This window comes from Argopecten irradians, chromosome 16 (genome assembly GCF_041381155.1).
Source record: "Argopecten irradians isolate NY chromosome 16, Ai_NY, whole genome shotgun sequence".
In the NCBI taxonomy this organism is placed as follows: Eukaryota; Metazoa; Mollusca; class Bivalvia; order Pectinida; family Pectinidae; genus Argopecten; species Argopecten irradians.
In genome coordinates this window covers 27,072,509-27,088,524 of record NC_091149.1, presented here as the reverse complement: position 1 = coordinate 27,088,524, position 16,016 = coordinate 27,072,509, and the positions used below count along the sequence as shown (strand labels likewise).

At 36.9% G+C, this 16,016-nt stretch overlaps 1 protein-coding gene across 1 annotated transcript in view; it reads left to right on the top strand.

The window, feature by feature from the left end:
* The window catches only part of LOC138310887 (uncharacterized), a 60,006-nt gene continuing 43,990 nt past the window's right edge, over positions 1-16,016 (top strand). The window contains exons 1-5 of the mRNA XM_069252216.1: positions 1-92; positions 1,322-1,419; positions 2,085-2,168; positions 3,232-3,369; positions 8,704-8,841. Of these exons, the coding sequence (XP_069108317.1) occupies positions 1,329-1,419; positions 2,085-2,168; positions 3,232-3,369; positions 8,704-8,841 (451 nt within the window). The 5' untranslated portion in view covers positions 1-92; positions 1,322-1,328. The remainder of the gene's footprint in view (positions 93-1,321; positions 1,420-2,084; positions 2,169-3,231; positions 3,370-8,703; positions 8,842-16,016) is intronic.

The following is a 16,016-nucleotide window of genomic DNA, read 5'->3' as shown; positions in this document are numbered from 1 at the left end:
ACAATAGGGACGAACACACGTCTCACGCTACAAAGGATCGTAACCCCCGATAAGAACTGGTCCAGTTCTGTACCATACAGGACTCGTGTTCGGTAAGTGATGATTTCTATGTATAAAGGATAGGGATATTTTACCCGAGTGTCACAAAATATTGTAAAGCTCGATGTTTTTTTTAGGGTTTTACAACATTTTGTGACCGTGAGTGTATCCATATCCACGCATGAAAGAGTATTTTTCTCACTTACATGTATATCGGTGTATTATTACTTTACTACGCTAATATCTCGCCTTTCGAAATAAACTAGAAATAAACGCGTCTGTCAGTTATATCTCCAAATATAAAACTTTCTTAGTACGCAAGATATCGTTATTGTTTTACGTCTTTTATCATAGCAAAACCAGCTTATTTATTAAAACAATGTATAATGACAATAGGAATTTTGTTGACGCCATGACATCACGAGACCATGCAATACAGTCCCAGGCGACATGAGTGTATTGCATGTAACCAGTCATATAACACCCATAGGTATGAGAAAAATGCACAACATAATTTCCTTATTTTTTGTATGAGATGGTTACCTGTACATGCAATTTCTGGCTTTCGGGAGATATTTTTTTGTCCATTGAGCATCTTTCTGGTGATTTTTCTATAATTACAAACATATCAATGACGTCATCGGCTCGTGTTCATGACATTACACCAAACACTCTTTATTATAGAACTTTGATGAACAAGTGTATTTTGAAAAGATATGGTTACACTGATATGGCTGATAACTGTAGAATATTTCATCGCGATGAATATAATTACAAATTGATTGGGTTTGAAGATGCTATTTGTTGACGAATGTTATTTATTCGCTATCAAAAAGAGAAGCAGACTTTTTATTTTTTCTCCGCTTAGAAAACTTACTTTGCAACATAATCACCATTGAGCTTTTTGTTTTACTTTAATATCAAAAATAGTTAATTGCATCCGAAAAAAAGATGATGATACCATGCTTTATACGGAATGAAGTACTGATTGCGCATCTACCAAAAGCAAAACAATTTATTTTATATTATTTTTAGTTAATTAGACACACATTTACATAAGTAAACCTAAATTATTGTTCAAATAATGATCATAGGTTTCCCGTAGTATAGTCTCCTGAATAAGACCTCGCACATGAATATTGACCATGTTTTTAAAAATATTAGTGTTCTCTGTACACAATAAAAAAGGTATTTTCTGAGAAGAAAAGCAAGTTTTAAAAGAATGATACACTCCAGTTCCTGTTGGTGTAATAGAATGATCTATGTATATATTTACATGCAGTTGAACTATGCGCATGCTACAGACAAATTGGTCGAACATGATCATTCTGCTTGTATGTGTAATGAACTGCGTCATCTTGGTGGCTGGCAGAACTATTGGTGAGTATCGAATCATTCTTACATACTTGCATATGACTGCTCTTAACAATCAGGTCAATAAGATTAATTCAGCTAATTCAAAAACATGTATAATGTATTTGTTTGATTGCTTTTTTATTAGTTTTAACGAGCCCGTTAACAGCATTACCAACAGCCATGCGCATTTAAGGACGTCCTCCAATGTGTGTGTATGTTTTGGGAGACTGCGATATATCTGTGCTGTCTTACACTGTAATAGTGGTACCTTAGTCCTTTTATATTGCTATAGCACTGAAGCATACCGCCGAAGACACCACATACCATTCAATCACATTACTATTTCCAGAATCTTGGAAATATAATCAAAATGGAAATTTCAAGGATTGAAATAATTTGCAAGAATAATTTAAGTTTATGTAGTCGTCTCGTGCAAAGACCATATTTATTTATAGCTGTAGTTGGATCATGTGGGCTAGAAAGAAATGTATGTTTGGGTTGTTGTACTTTGATGAGCGAAAAATAATTTTCACTGAAGTATAAAGAGTATAAGGGTCACAACAATGTTACCCCCAATGGAATGTTGTCAGATCATTTATGGAACAGAGTAATGATAATGATCTCACCCTGTATTTTTATCAGATCGTACAGGACGTAAGTTCTAATATTTTTATTTTTATTCTTAACAGATACACAGCGGAAGTCAGAAGACATGTACGCTCATGTTCCACACGTACTTTTACCCAAGATTCGTCAATGGATAATTGTTCTCGGTATATTTAATTGTATCTAATTATGCATGCTCGATATTCCAGGGGTTACTATCACTCTCGTCATATCCACCCCTCGATTATTTCATTGCAAAACTGAATGTTCTGTGTGCTACAGCAGGCGGGATAGTTAGCATGGTCCTTCGGTTACATTGATTAGCGACACATTATATGGCTATGAAGTTGAGTGTCGCTCTTTGTAAATATTCAAAAGAAGTATCCGCACGCATGTGGTTAGTCTTTTCTCTTTCTGAACTGCCTTCAGGTTTGCAATGACATAGAGTAAATGTGGTGAAGACAGCGAACGTACCCATTGCTATGTGTGAAGCTACGTTGTCATGTTTTATGTTAAAGCCTCGGTAAACATTTAATTACATGTAATATGAACATAGTCTCCGCTTCGGTCAGTCCATTTTACCCGCACACATCCAACAACCACAAAGGATTGTGACAATTGCTATAGAAATGTAAAGATGATTGCGAAGGCTATTTGATATTTAATTTGTAAATTTTTGATTTGCCTTAAAAGACATAATAGAACAATTCAATACACAAGTGTTTTGATAATCCGATTAAAATAAATATCCTACTTTATCCTTTATTACAATCCTCTCAAAAACGAGGTTTTATTTGATTGAACAACCATCAAATTGTATCGCCTATTCGTATGTTTCTGATTCGCATACATATATTTAGACTCACTCCGTATCTTAGAGGCTATGAAAACATTACATTAGGGGTCAAGTCCTGGTGACCTTTAGGATTGACCCATCAAAGTTTCTATGAGCTGTCAGAATGACTTTCGTGTATGTACACATGTAAATCAAAGATCACAACATGGCTATATCTGTATACTTGGACAAAGTGATATAACTAGATTCATTATCCTTAAGGACAGGACGAACATGTATCGAGGTCATCATATGTGATCCGTTATGGAATATTTTCAGATGTGCCCGTCAGCCATGTATTTAATTTTGAAATGTTTGAAAATGAAAATCATCTATGCCAATAAAGATAAGTAATTTAATCACATTGAAATAAAGAATGGATCTATGTTATTCAGAAAATGGTCAATGCGGTTTTCCAATGTTTACCTGTAAATGGACTGGCATCTGTCTCCACCATCTGCGTCAATTATGTGATGGCGTCCGCGACTGTAGAGATGGGGAAGACGAAACACACTGCACACACCAAGACAAAGGTTGGTGAGTTAGATGTACACAAGACAAAGGTTGGTGAGTTAGATGTACATATCAAGACAAAGGTTGCTGAGTTAGATGTACATATCAAGACAAAGGTTGGTGAGTTAGATGTGCAACCAAGACAAAGGTTGGTGTGTTAGATGTACACAAGACAAAGGTTGGTGGGTTCGATGTACACAAGACAAAGGTTGGTGTGTTAGATGTACACAAGACAAAGGTTGGTGTGTTAGATGTACACAAGACAAAGGTTGGTGAGTTAGATGTACACAAGACAAAGGTTGGTGTGTTAGATGTACACAACATAAAGGTTGGTGTGTTAGATGTACACAAAACAAAGGTTGGTGAGTTAGATGTAGACAATACAAAGGTTGGTGATTTAGATAAGACAAAGGTTGGTGTGTTAGATGTACACAAGACAAAGGTTGGTGATTTAGATAAGACAAAGGTTGGTGTGTTAGATGTACACAATACAAAGGTTGGTGATTTAGATAAGACAAAGGTTGGTGTGTTAGATGTACACAAGACAAAGGTTGGTGTGTTAGATGTACACAATACAAAGGTTGGTGATTTAGATAAGACAAAGGTTGGTGTGTTAGATGTACACAAGACAAAGGTTGGTGATTTAGATAAGACAAAGGTTGGTGTGTTAGATGTACACAATACAAAGGTTGGTGATTTAGATAAGACAAAGGTTGGTGTGTTAGATGTACACAAGACAAAGGTTGGTGTGTTAGATGTACACAATACAAAGGTTGGTGATTTAGATAAGACAAAGGTTGGTGTGTTAGATGTACACAAGACAAAGGTTGGTGATTTAGATACGACAAAGGTTGGTGAGTTAGATGTACACAAGACCATGGTTGGTGAGTTATATGTACACAAGACAAAGGTTGGTAAGTTAGATGTACACAAGACAAAGGTTGGTGAGTTAGATGTACACCAAGTTGGTGAGTTTAGATGTACACAAGACAAAGGTTGGTGAGTTAGATGTACACAAGACAAAGGTTGGTGAGTTAGATGTACACAAGACAAAGGTTGGTGAGTTAGATGTACACAAGACAAAGGTTGGTGAGTTAGATGTACACAAGACAAAGGTTGGTGAGTTAGATGTACACAAGACAAAGGTTGGTGTGTTAGATCTACACAAGACAAAGTTTGGTAAGTTAATTGTACACAAGACAAAGGTTGGTGTGTTAGATGTACACAAGACAAAGGTTGGTGTGTTAGATGTGCACAAGACAAAGGTTGGTGAGTTAGATGTACACATGACAAAGGTTGGTGTATTAGGTGTACACAAGACAAAGGTTGGTGTGTTAGATGTACACAAGACAAAGGTTGGTGAGTTAGATGTACACAAGACAAAGGTTGGTGTGTTAGATGTACACAAGACAAAGGTTGGTGAGTTAGATGTACACAAGACAAAGTTTGGTAAGTTAGATGTACACAAGACAAAGGTTGGTGTGTTAGATGTACACAAGACAAAGGTTGGTGAGTTAGATGTACACAAGACAAAGGTTGGTGTGTTAGATGTACACAAGACAAAGGTTGGTGAGTTAGATGTACACAAGACAAAGGTTGGTGAGTTAGATGTACACAAGACAAAGGTTGGTGAGTTAGATGTACACAAGACAAAGGTTGGTGAGTTAGATGTACACAAGACAAAGGTTGGTGAGTTAGATGTACACAAGACAAAGGTTGGTGTGTTAGATCTACACAAGACAAAGTTTGGTAAGTTAATTGTACACAAGACAAAGGTTGGTGTGTTAGATGTACACAAGACAAATGTTGGTGTGTTAGATGTGCACAAGACAAAGGTTGGTGAGTTAGATGTACACCAAGACAAAGGTTGGTGAGTTAGATGTACACAAGACAAAGGTTAGTGAGTTAGATGTACACATGACAAAGGTTGGTGTATTAGGTGTACACAAGACAAAGGTTGGTGTGTTAGATGTACACAAGACAAAGGTTGGTGAGTTAGATGTACACAAGACAAAGGTTGGTGTGTTAGATGTACACAAGACAAAGGTTGGTGAGTTAGATGTACACAAGACAAAGTTTGGTAAGTTAGATGTACACAAGACAAAGGTTGGTGTGTTAGATGTACACAAGACAAAGGTTGGTGAGTTAGATGTACACAAGACAAAGGTTGGTGTGTTAGATGTACACAAGACAAAGGTTGGTGAGTTAGATGTACACAAGACAAAGGTTGGTGAGTTAGATGTACACAAGACAAAGGTTGGTGAGTTAGATGTACACAAGACAAAGGTTGGTAAGTTAGATGTACACAAGACAAAGGTTGGTGAGTTAGATGTACACCAAGACAAAGGTTGGTGTGTTAGATGTACACAAGACAAAGGTTGGTGTGTTAGATGTACACAAGACAAAGGTTGGTAAGTTAGATGTACACAAGACAAAGGTTGGTGTGTTAGATGTGCACAAGACAAAGGTTGGTGAGTTAAATGTACACAAGACAAAGGTTGGTGTGTTAGATGTGCACAAGACAAAGGTTTGGTGAGTTAGATGTACACAAGACAAATGTTGGTGAGTTAGATGTACACAAGACAAAGGTTGGTGTGTTAGATGTACACAAAACAAAGGTTGGTGTGTTAGATGTACACAAGACAAAGGTTGGTGAGTTAGATGTACACAAGACAAAGGTTGGTGTGTTAGATGTACACCAAGACAAAGGTTGGTGTGTTAGATGTACACAAGACAAAGGTTGGTGTGTTAGATGTACACAAGACAAAGGTTGGTGTGTTAGATGTACACAAGACAAAGGTTGGTGTGTTAGATGTACACAAGACAAAGGTTGGTGAGTTAGATGTACACAATACAAAGGTTGGTTAGTTAGATGTACACAAGACAAAGGTTTGTGGGTTCGATGTACACATTAAGACAAAGGTTGGTGTGTTAGATGTACACCAAGACAAAGGTTGGTGAGTTAGATGTACACTAGACAAAGGTTGGTGAGTTAGATGTACACTAGACAAAGGTTGGTGTGCTAGATGTACACAAGACAAAGGTTGGTGTATAAGATGTACACAAGACAAAGGTTGATGTGTTAGATGTACACCAAGACAAAGGTTGGTGAGTTAGATGTAAACAAGACAAAGGTTGGTGTGTTAGATGTACAAAAGACAAAGGTTGGTGTGTTAGATGTACACCAAGACAAAGGTTGGTGTGTTAGATGTACACAAGACAAAGGTTGGTGTGTTAGATGTACACAAGACAAAGGTTGGTGAGTTAGATGTACACAAGACAAAGGTTGGTGTGTTAGATGTACACAAGACAAAGGTTGGTGGGTTCGATGTACACATTAAGACAAAGGTTGGTTGTTTCGATGTACACATTAAGACAAAGGTTGGTTGTTTCGATGTACACATTAAGACAAAGGTTGGTGGGATTGATGTACATACCAAGACAAAGGTTGGTGAGTTAAATGTACACAAGACAAAGGTTGGTGTGTTAGATGTACACAAGACAAAGGTTGATGTGTTAGATGTACACAAGACAAAGGTTGGTGTGTTAGATGTACACAAAACAAAGATTGGTGTGTTAGATGTACACAAGACAAAGGTTGGTGAGTTAAATGTACACAAGACAAAGGTTGGTGTGTTAGATGTACACAAGACAAAGGTTGGTGAGTTAGATGTACACAAGACAAAGGTTGGTGTGTTAGATGTGCACAAGACAAAGGTTTGGTGAGTTAGATGTACACAAGACAAAGGTTGGTGTGTTAGATGTGCACAAGACAAAGGTTTGGTGAGTTAGATGTACACAAGACAAAGGTTGGTGAGTTAGATGTACACAAGACAAAGGTTGGTGTGTTAGATGTACACAAGACAAAGGTTGGTGTGTTAGATGTACACAAGACAAAGGTTGGTGTGTTAGATGTACACCAATTAAAGGTTGGTGTGTTAGATGTACACAAAACAAAGGTTGGTGTGTTAGATGTACACAAGACAAAGGTTGGTGAGTTAGATGTACACAAGACAAAGGTTGGTGTGTTAGATGTACACCAATTAAAGGTTGGTGTGTTAGATGTACACAAAACAAAGGTTGGTGTGTTAGATGTACACAAGACAAAGGTTGGTGAGTTAGATGTACACAAGACAAAGGTTGGTGTGTTAGATGTACACAAGACAAAGGTTGGTGTGTTAGATGTACACAAGACAAAGGTTGGTGAGTTAGATGTACACAAGACAAAGGTTGGTGTGTTAGATGTACACAAGACAAAGGTTGGTGGGTTCGATGTACACATTAAGACAAAGGTTGGTTGTTTCGATGTACACATTAAGACAAAGGTTGGTGGGATTGATGTACATACCAAGACAAAGGTTTGTGGGTTAAATGTCACATGGGTTGAACAAATGCAATGCATAACCATCGTGGAGTTTTTTTGGACAGGAATATGCACCTTTTAATGTAAACACACTAGTGTAAGAGCGATTTAAGTAGATCTAGACAAAAAGTTGCGTAACTTTACTGGCCGAGGCCAGTGTTTGGCATACAAGGCGTCCGAACACAAAACATTGTACAATGTATGTACAGCGAGCTAGTTTGAATATTTCAGCACAGTGTGCCTTTCTAGCATATCTTAATAAAATCTGACTTCCATTAGAACTGGGCTGATTCCGATATATAAGCAATTTTTAATGTACTCTTAGACTTGATTGTCCCTTTAAGGTAGAAACAGTTTTGCATTTTAATATGATCATTTGATTCCTCTTCGTCACCTTGCCACCTAAGCCCCATGTGTGACTGAAAGTTTGTTTGTTGAATACTACAAACGTTCATATACATGCATAAGCAGTCCTGGTAATGGTGTTTTAGCTGCTTCCTTGCCTTATAAACTGCACCAATACATAATTGTAGTGACTGTGTTTTCTGAATATCTTTATCCACTATGGTGAGTGTGCGAATGTTTTTAAATGGTGAGTGCGCGAATGTATATCTCCACTATCTTGTTCAAGATTGCTAACATTTGATTGTAACCGTATACTTATTCGTATGTCAACTCATTCGTCTAGTCTTTGATTCAGAAGAGCGTGGATGTGTATCCAGGGGTGAATGGATTAACTAGCTAGGTCTTGTAAGAACTTTTCATCGTTTCACGCAGCTTCAGATTGATTACGGCTCAATATAATCTACTGATGCATTTTGTGTATATGCAATAGTGGAAAAACTTGCCAATTTTAAAGCGACCTCGGACACCATACCCGATCCGGTCACATTATACTGACAATAGGCAAACCAGTCGTCCTCTTTTATATTTGGAAAACAATTCTCGTCAGTGTCGCGTTTGTCTATATCCAAAGTTTTAATCATTTCAGAAGCTCTGTGGTTCCTAGAGCGCCATTATGGGTACACCCATTCACCGCATTTGAATTATACTTCCACGTCTTATGCTGAGCAATCTGTCCAAACTACGACACAAACCGGCAATACATCCGCGCAGAGAACATCCACGGGTAAGAGTTTGGTATCCCCGATGCTAACCCCTTGGTTTGTCTATGTTGGTCAATGGATAAAGCAGAAAATCTTGAATATTTTGAATTCTGAGGATCTTACTATGTGATATGAAATTTATCAAACGACTTCGGCGATTAAATAGTTTAACGAGTGTTACATTAACGAATAACAGAAAGGAGAAACCAGCAGCTAAATTCAAAACACAATTTAATTATATATACAATATTATACAGAGATGGTTGACAATATCTAAAGTAATTGGTGGTGGTACAAGAGTAATACGATGATTTAAAGTGTAACTTATCTGTATGCGAATGTCCTGATATAATCCTTGATCCTTCCAGGTTTCAAATTCACAATAATCACAAATCCACAAGGAAATTGAATGTCCACCGATGATTTGTAAAGTTCCAGGCAATATGAATACATCCACACAAAGTGTTGTAATAATCCACAGATAAAGTCACAATAGCTCTCCCAATCGAATCTTATATGGCGCTGTACAATTCTTGATATGTCTTATTACAGGTCTCATTACAGTTCTGATTAGCCTTGGACAGCTGGAGTATATATAGCTAAACCGTAATTCAAGAATATTGGAGAACCTTCTACTTCTAGAAAATATCTAACTAAAAACAGTAAACAAGTAAACACACATAACTTTCTGGAAATAGATCATTCTAGATCTCTACTTAAAATCAACATGTTTACAAACATATTTGTTTATACATGATTATATTCTAGAAAGTTCTATAACCTAAATCAATGATATGACCTTCATAGCATGTATTGATAAAAAAAAGCTATAGGAGTTATCTCCCTTATCTCATAACTACATGTATTTAGTGTCATACATAACACACCCCTCCTTAAAGAAAAGAAAGTTTTCTTGAAAAGGAAACTTTCTTGACATATCAAGTAATATTTAAATCCTTGATAAAGCATCAGCTAGAATATTGTCTTTCCCTATGATATGTTTGATGTCAAGATTGTATTCTTGCAAAGTCAAACTCCACCTGAGAATTCTTTGATTTTTGTTTTTTCATTTTCCCAATGAATGTCAAAGGGTTGTGGTCGGTGAAGACCAACACAGGCACAACTGTAGTGCAGAGATATACATCAAATTGGTTCAAGGCCAAAATCAACGCTAAACATTCTTTCTCAATGGTGGAATAATTTCTCTGGTGTTTGTCAAACTTTTTTGAGAAATAACAAATTGGATGGTCAATTTGTTCAGTACCTTCTTGCATCAAAACAGCACCAACACCTACATCGCTGGCGTCAACAAACAGTTTAAACTGTTTATTAAAATCTGGAGTAGTCAGAACTGGTGAGTTTGATAGTATGGCTTTCAATTTCTCAAAGGCAGACTTACATTCGTCTGACCAGACAAATTTGACATTTTTCTTTAACAAAGCAGTAAGTGGAGCTGCTATAACAGAGAAATTTTGACAAAATTTTCTGTAGTATCCAGCCATACCAAGAAACCTCATCAGCTCTCTCTTGCCTCCAGGAGCTGGAAAATAATATTCTTGTAGAATAATTGATTCTACTTTGGCCTGAACAGGTTTAACCTGCCCCTGTCCTACAACATGGCCTAAAAATTCAACAGTTGCATGACAAAATTCACATTTCAATAAGTTTACAGTCAATTTCATGGTAGTGAGTCTTTCGAAGAATTCACGAATCCCGCGTAGATGGTCTTCCCACGTGTCGTGGTAGTTGATGACGTCATCGATGTATCCATCACAGCCTTCCAGGTCTGATATCACGCTGTTAAGAAGACGTTGAAATGTTGCCGGGGCATTCTTCATACCAAATGGCATAACTTTGTACTGGTACAAACCTTGCGAGGTTACAAATGCCGACACTTCTTTAGCTCTTTCTGTTAATGGCACCTGCCAATATCCTTTCAACAGGTCAAACTTGCTTACGTACTTGGCTTTGCCAACTTTGTCAATACACGAGTCAATCCTTGGAATTGGATAAGAGTCTGTTTTACTGACAGAGTTTACTTTTCTGAAGTCAGTACAGAACCGGTATGTCTTGTCTGGCTTTGGTACCAGAACACATGGAGAGCTCCATTCACTTTTGCTTGGTTCAATAATATCATTGTCCAACATGTATTGAATTTCTTTCTTTAAGTGTTCTTCTTTCAAAGGATTGACACGGTAAGGATGTTGCTTGACAGGTGGCGCATCGCCTACATCCACGTCGTGATAGATAGCATCTGTTTTGCCTGGTGTATCCGGAAACAAATGTTTAAACTCAAGTATCAAATCTTTAAGTTCATTGCGTTCCTTTTCCGATAGATGACATAGTTTCTTGTCCAAGTTCGCGAGCACATCTGAATTCCTTAACTTAACACCACAGTCTAAACCTACATCTTGTACACCACCATCTAAGTCTAATTTACAAATATCAGCTGTACTTTCACTTTGTGATGGTACAGAGGCCAAAGTAGCAATAGGTTGAGAGGTCTTGCTCTCTTCTCTATCTACATATTCCTTAAGCATATTAACATGACATAATTGAGTTTTCTTGCGCCTCCCTGGAGTTTGTACAATGTAGTTAACATCATCGACCTTTTTCTCAACAATATAAGGTCCAAAATATCTAGCTTGCAAAGGCTGACCCGGTATTGGTAATAGAGCCAAAATTTTGTCACCTGGATCAAAACTTCTTGCACGGGCATCTTTATCATACCATGTTTTCATTTTGGTTTGAGTAAGGGCCAAATTTTCTTTTGCCAATTCACATGCCCTTGTCAACCTTTGCTTAAAGTTACACACATAATCTAAGAGATTCACTTTAGAATCTTCGTCCAAAATTTTGTCTTTCAAAATTTTCAAAGGACCACGTACAGTATGTCCAAACACAAGTTCAAAGGGACTGAAGCCAAGAGATTCTTGTACAGATTCTCTAACGCCAAACAACAACATGTGTATACCTTCGTCCCAATCTCTTTTGTTTTCAAAACAATAAGATCTCATCATATTCTTCAATGTCTGATGAAAACGTTCTAAAGCACCCTGAGACTCTGGATGATAAGCACTAGACTTATACTGCTTGATCTGGAGCTGGTACATGACTTGTTGAAAAATACCAGACATGAAATTCGAACCTTGGTCCGATTGGACAGCTTTTGGAAGACCAACCAGTGTAAAGAATTTAACCAAAGCCTTGACTATGTTAGGGGCTTTAATATTCCTGAGTGGAATGGCTTCAGGAAAGCGTGTGGAAGCACACATAATAGTTAAAAGATACTCATTCCCAGACTTAGTTTTGGGTAGAGGACCTACACAGTCTATAATGACTCTACTAAATGGTTCCTCAAATGCTGGAATGGGGTGCAAAGGTGCAACAGGGATTTTCTGATTAGGTTTCCCTACCACCTGACAAGTATGACAAGACCTACAAAAATCAGCCACATCCCGTTTCAACTTGGGCCAAAAGAAGTGATCTAAGATCCTGTTATAAGTCTTGGTCACACCTAGATGCCCTGCCATAGGTACGTCATGAGACAAACTTAGAATATCTTGCCTATACCTCGGTGGGACAACTATTTGATTGACAACCTTCCAGTCTTCCTCGGGAGACACATCAGGGGGGCGCCACTTGCGCATCAACACACCTGACTGACGGAAGTAACAAACCGGGACTTTCTCAGCCTCTTCCTTACTCAAAGCCCGATTACACAATAAGGAGATTTCAGGATCTTTCTCCTGTTCTACTATAAGCTCCTCTCTAGACAAAGATGATTTACTCATCATGTCAGACAAAGAAGTACCCTTGTTAGGAACAACTCTATTACTATCAAAATCTACAGGATTGCTCAAAAGATCACACTTGCTCCCGACATCCTCTATATCATGAGCCAAGAAAGTGTCACCTAACCCTGGACTATAATGATCCTCAACTACTGCAACATCAGAAACCTTCTTACTCATTGAACGAGTTACAGCACAAGAAGGGAAAATACCAGGAAATTCCTGTTGAATAGTCTCAGCATCATCTGTTTTATCTGGAATACTGGACACTAAGGGATCTACCCTAACTTTCTCTCCAGCCAAGTCATTGCCTAAAATGAGCGACACGCCCTCTATGGGAAGTTCCGGTCTAACACCAATGGTGACAGGCCCAGTAACCAAATCTGACTTTAAATAAACACAATGGAGAGGCACATTAACAAAACCTAACTCTACACCTTGAAGCAAAACACTACTACCAGATGAGGTCTCCTCAGACAAAGGCACTACGCCATCTAATATCAAAGAATGAGAAGCCCCAGTATCTCGCAAAATCTTCACAGGTTTCAAGTTGGTAATATCACTAGTAAGTGAAACAAAACCTTCAGAAATGAAGGGAGAGTACTTCTCCAAGACACTATCAGACTCTGAGCTCTTAATCTCAACAGACACTTTAGAATCTTCCACAATATCACTAAGTTTCTGACTAGGCTTTGACATAGCTAACACAGAAGGAACTGACTGTTTACGCCTTTGCTCCTTACGTTGGAGAGAATAACATTCAGACATAACATGCCCTACTTTCTTGCAGTAATTACAAATAGGACCAGAAGGAGACCCCACACCTACCCTATCATCTGTTTTAGAAGCAGACTTAGTTTTATCACCTAATTTAGGTTTGTCGTTGGAAGGGCCACTAAAGGTTGGGTTCCTAGGCTGACCAAATTTACTAGTACCTGTGGTACTGTTTTTGTCTTGAGAACTGTTTTTAACAAATGAGCCTTTGTGGGTGAGAGCGTAATCATCAGCCATTGTAGCTGCTTCACTAAGTGTTTCAACTTTTCTCTCATCTAAATGAGTTTTTATGTTTGTGTGGACACAACGTTTAAACTCCTCTATCAACAATAATTGCCTCAATTTACCAAAATCGTCATCAATTTCTTTAGAATCACACCACCTATTAAATAATTGTTCCTTTTCTCTGGCAAATTCTACATGAGTTTGTTCATCTCTCTTTCTCGAGTTTCGAAATTTCTGGCGGTAAGCCTCAGGAACTAACTCATAAACTTTCAAAATAGCTTTCTTGACTACTTGGTAATTTGAAATCTCATCTACAGATAAAGAAGAATAAATGTCTCTAGCTTTACCAATCAAGACACTTTGAAGAAGCATTGTAAGCTTATCTTCAGGCCATTTCATACTATCAGCTATTTTCTCAAAATGCAGAAAATACTTGTCAACTTCTTTCTCTTGAAAAGGAGGAACTAACCTAATGTTTCTACTGACATCAAAACCTCTGTTTCCTTGTAAACCCCTAAAAGTTGGATTACTTGAACTGTCTTGAGAAGCTAGTTCTAATTCTTTAATTCTAAGTTCTGTTTCAGCTTGAATTTTTTGCTTCTCTAGCTCTAACATCTGATCTCTCTCTTTTTCTTTTAATTCTTTCTCAATTTCTTTTTCTCTTAACTCCTTTTCTATTTCTCTTTCTCTCATTTCTTTCTCTTTATCTATTTCCATTTGTCTTAGTTTCATTTCATGTTCAAGTTCCATTTGTCTAATTTGAATTTCTGAACTGACTGTTTCCTCTATACTATCTAATGCACTAGAGTCAAATTTGCCATTGTCAACAAAATATCTTATAATTACATTCCTAATTTCAGCTTTCCTTAAATTAGTTTTGATAGTAAGGCCTAAATGTTTACCCAATAACAGTAAATCCTTCTTACTAACTTGCAAAAGAACTTCCAGGGATGGCGCTTTAACAAACTGTTCTACCTGCATAGTAGTCATGTTAATCTAGCTGTTGGTTTCAAATGTAAACTCCAAGTTTTTACACAAATTTTGAAAATTTCTTAATTAATTTTTCAAAGTTAGATTTCACAAATTAAATATCGATCCCGGACGAGCCCCCAATTCTGTTACATTAACGAATAACAGAAAGGAGAAACCAGCAGCTAAATTCAAAACACAATTTAATTATATATACAATATTATACAGAGATGGTTGACAATATCTAAAGTAATTGGTGGTGGTACAAGAGTAATACGATGATTTAAAGTGTAACTTATCTGTATGCGAATGTCCTGGTATAATCCTTGATCCTTCCAGGTTTCAAATTCACAATAATCACAAATCCACAAGGAAATTGAATGTCCACCGATGATTTGTAAAGTTCCAGGCAATATGAATAAATCCTCACAAAGTGTTGTAATAATCCACAGATAAAGTCACAATAGCTCTCCCAATAGAATCTTATATGGCGCTGTACAATTCTTGATATGTCTTATTACAGGTCTCATTACAGTTCTGATTAGCCTTGGACAGCTGGAGTATATATAGCTAAACCGTAATTCAAGAATATTGGAGAACCTTCTACTTCTAGAAATATCTAACTAAAAACAGTAAACAAGTAAACACACATAACTTTCTGGAAATAGATCATTCTAGATCTCTACTTAAAATCAACATGTTTACAAACATATTTGTTTATACATGATTATATTCTAGAAAGTTCTATAACCTAAATCAATGATATGACCTTCATAGCATGTATTGATAAAAAAAGCTATAGGAGTTATCTCCCTTATCTCATAACTACATGTATTTAGTGTCATACATAACACGAGTTTGATTCATATTACATAGTCTCGAGTATAAGGTTTTATTTATCACATAACTTTGATCAAAATAGAAATATAAGCAAAACATTTAATTTTGTCTCTATATAGAACAGTAGAAATCCCGCTAGGATGTGACGTTTATGGCTACTGAAACAACTAATGCGACGTCATTTATAGATTGTGACGTCAAAACTAAATGTGACGTCAAAATAGTGTTATTATACATGTGTCTTACGATATTTATGACATGGCCATATGACAGTTACTGTATGTAATAAAAACAATATACATGATTCCCCGTAAAAATGATTCAGTTGTATTGAATAGACGTTGTAGTAAATTGATATATATATATCCCGTTGTTGTGTTTGAACTGTTACACTGCCAAGTGAAAGTTTCAAGGGTAAGGAAACCATTTCTTCGATTTCATTTCCAACAAGATATTATTATTATTATGTTACTGAAACGGATTGCACATCATGCTAGTTAGTCCTTTTCAATTAAATTCTTTAACATATACACATTATACTTGTATTGAATTAGCAGATATTTACATACAAATAAGAATATTTACAATATCTAAA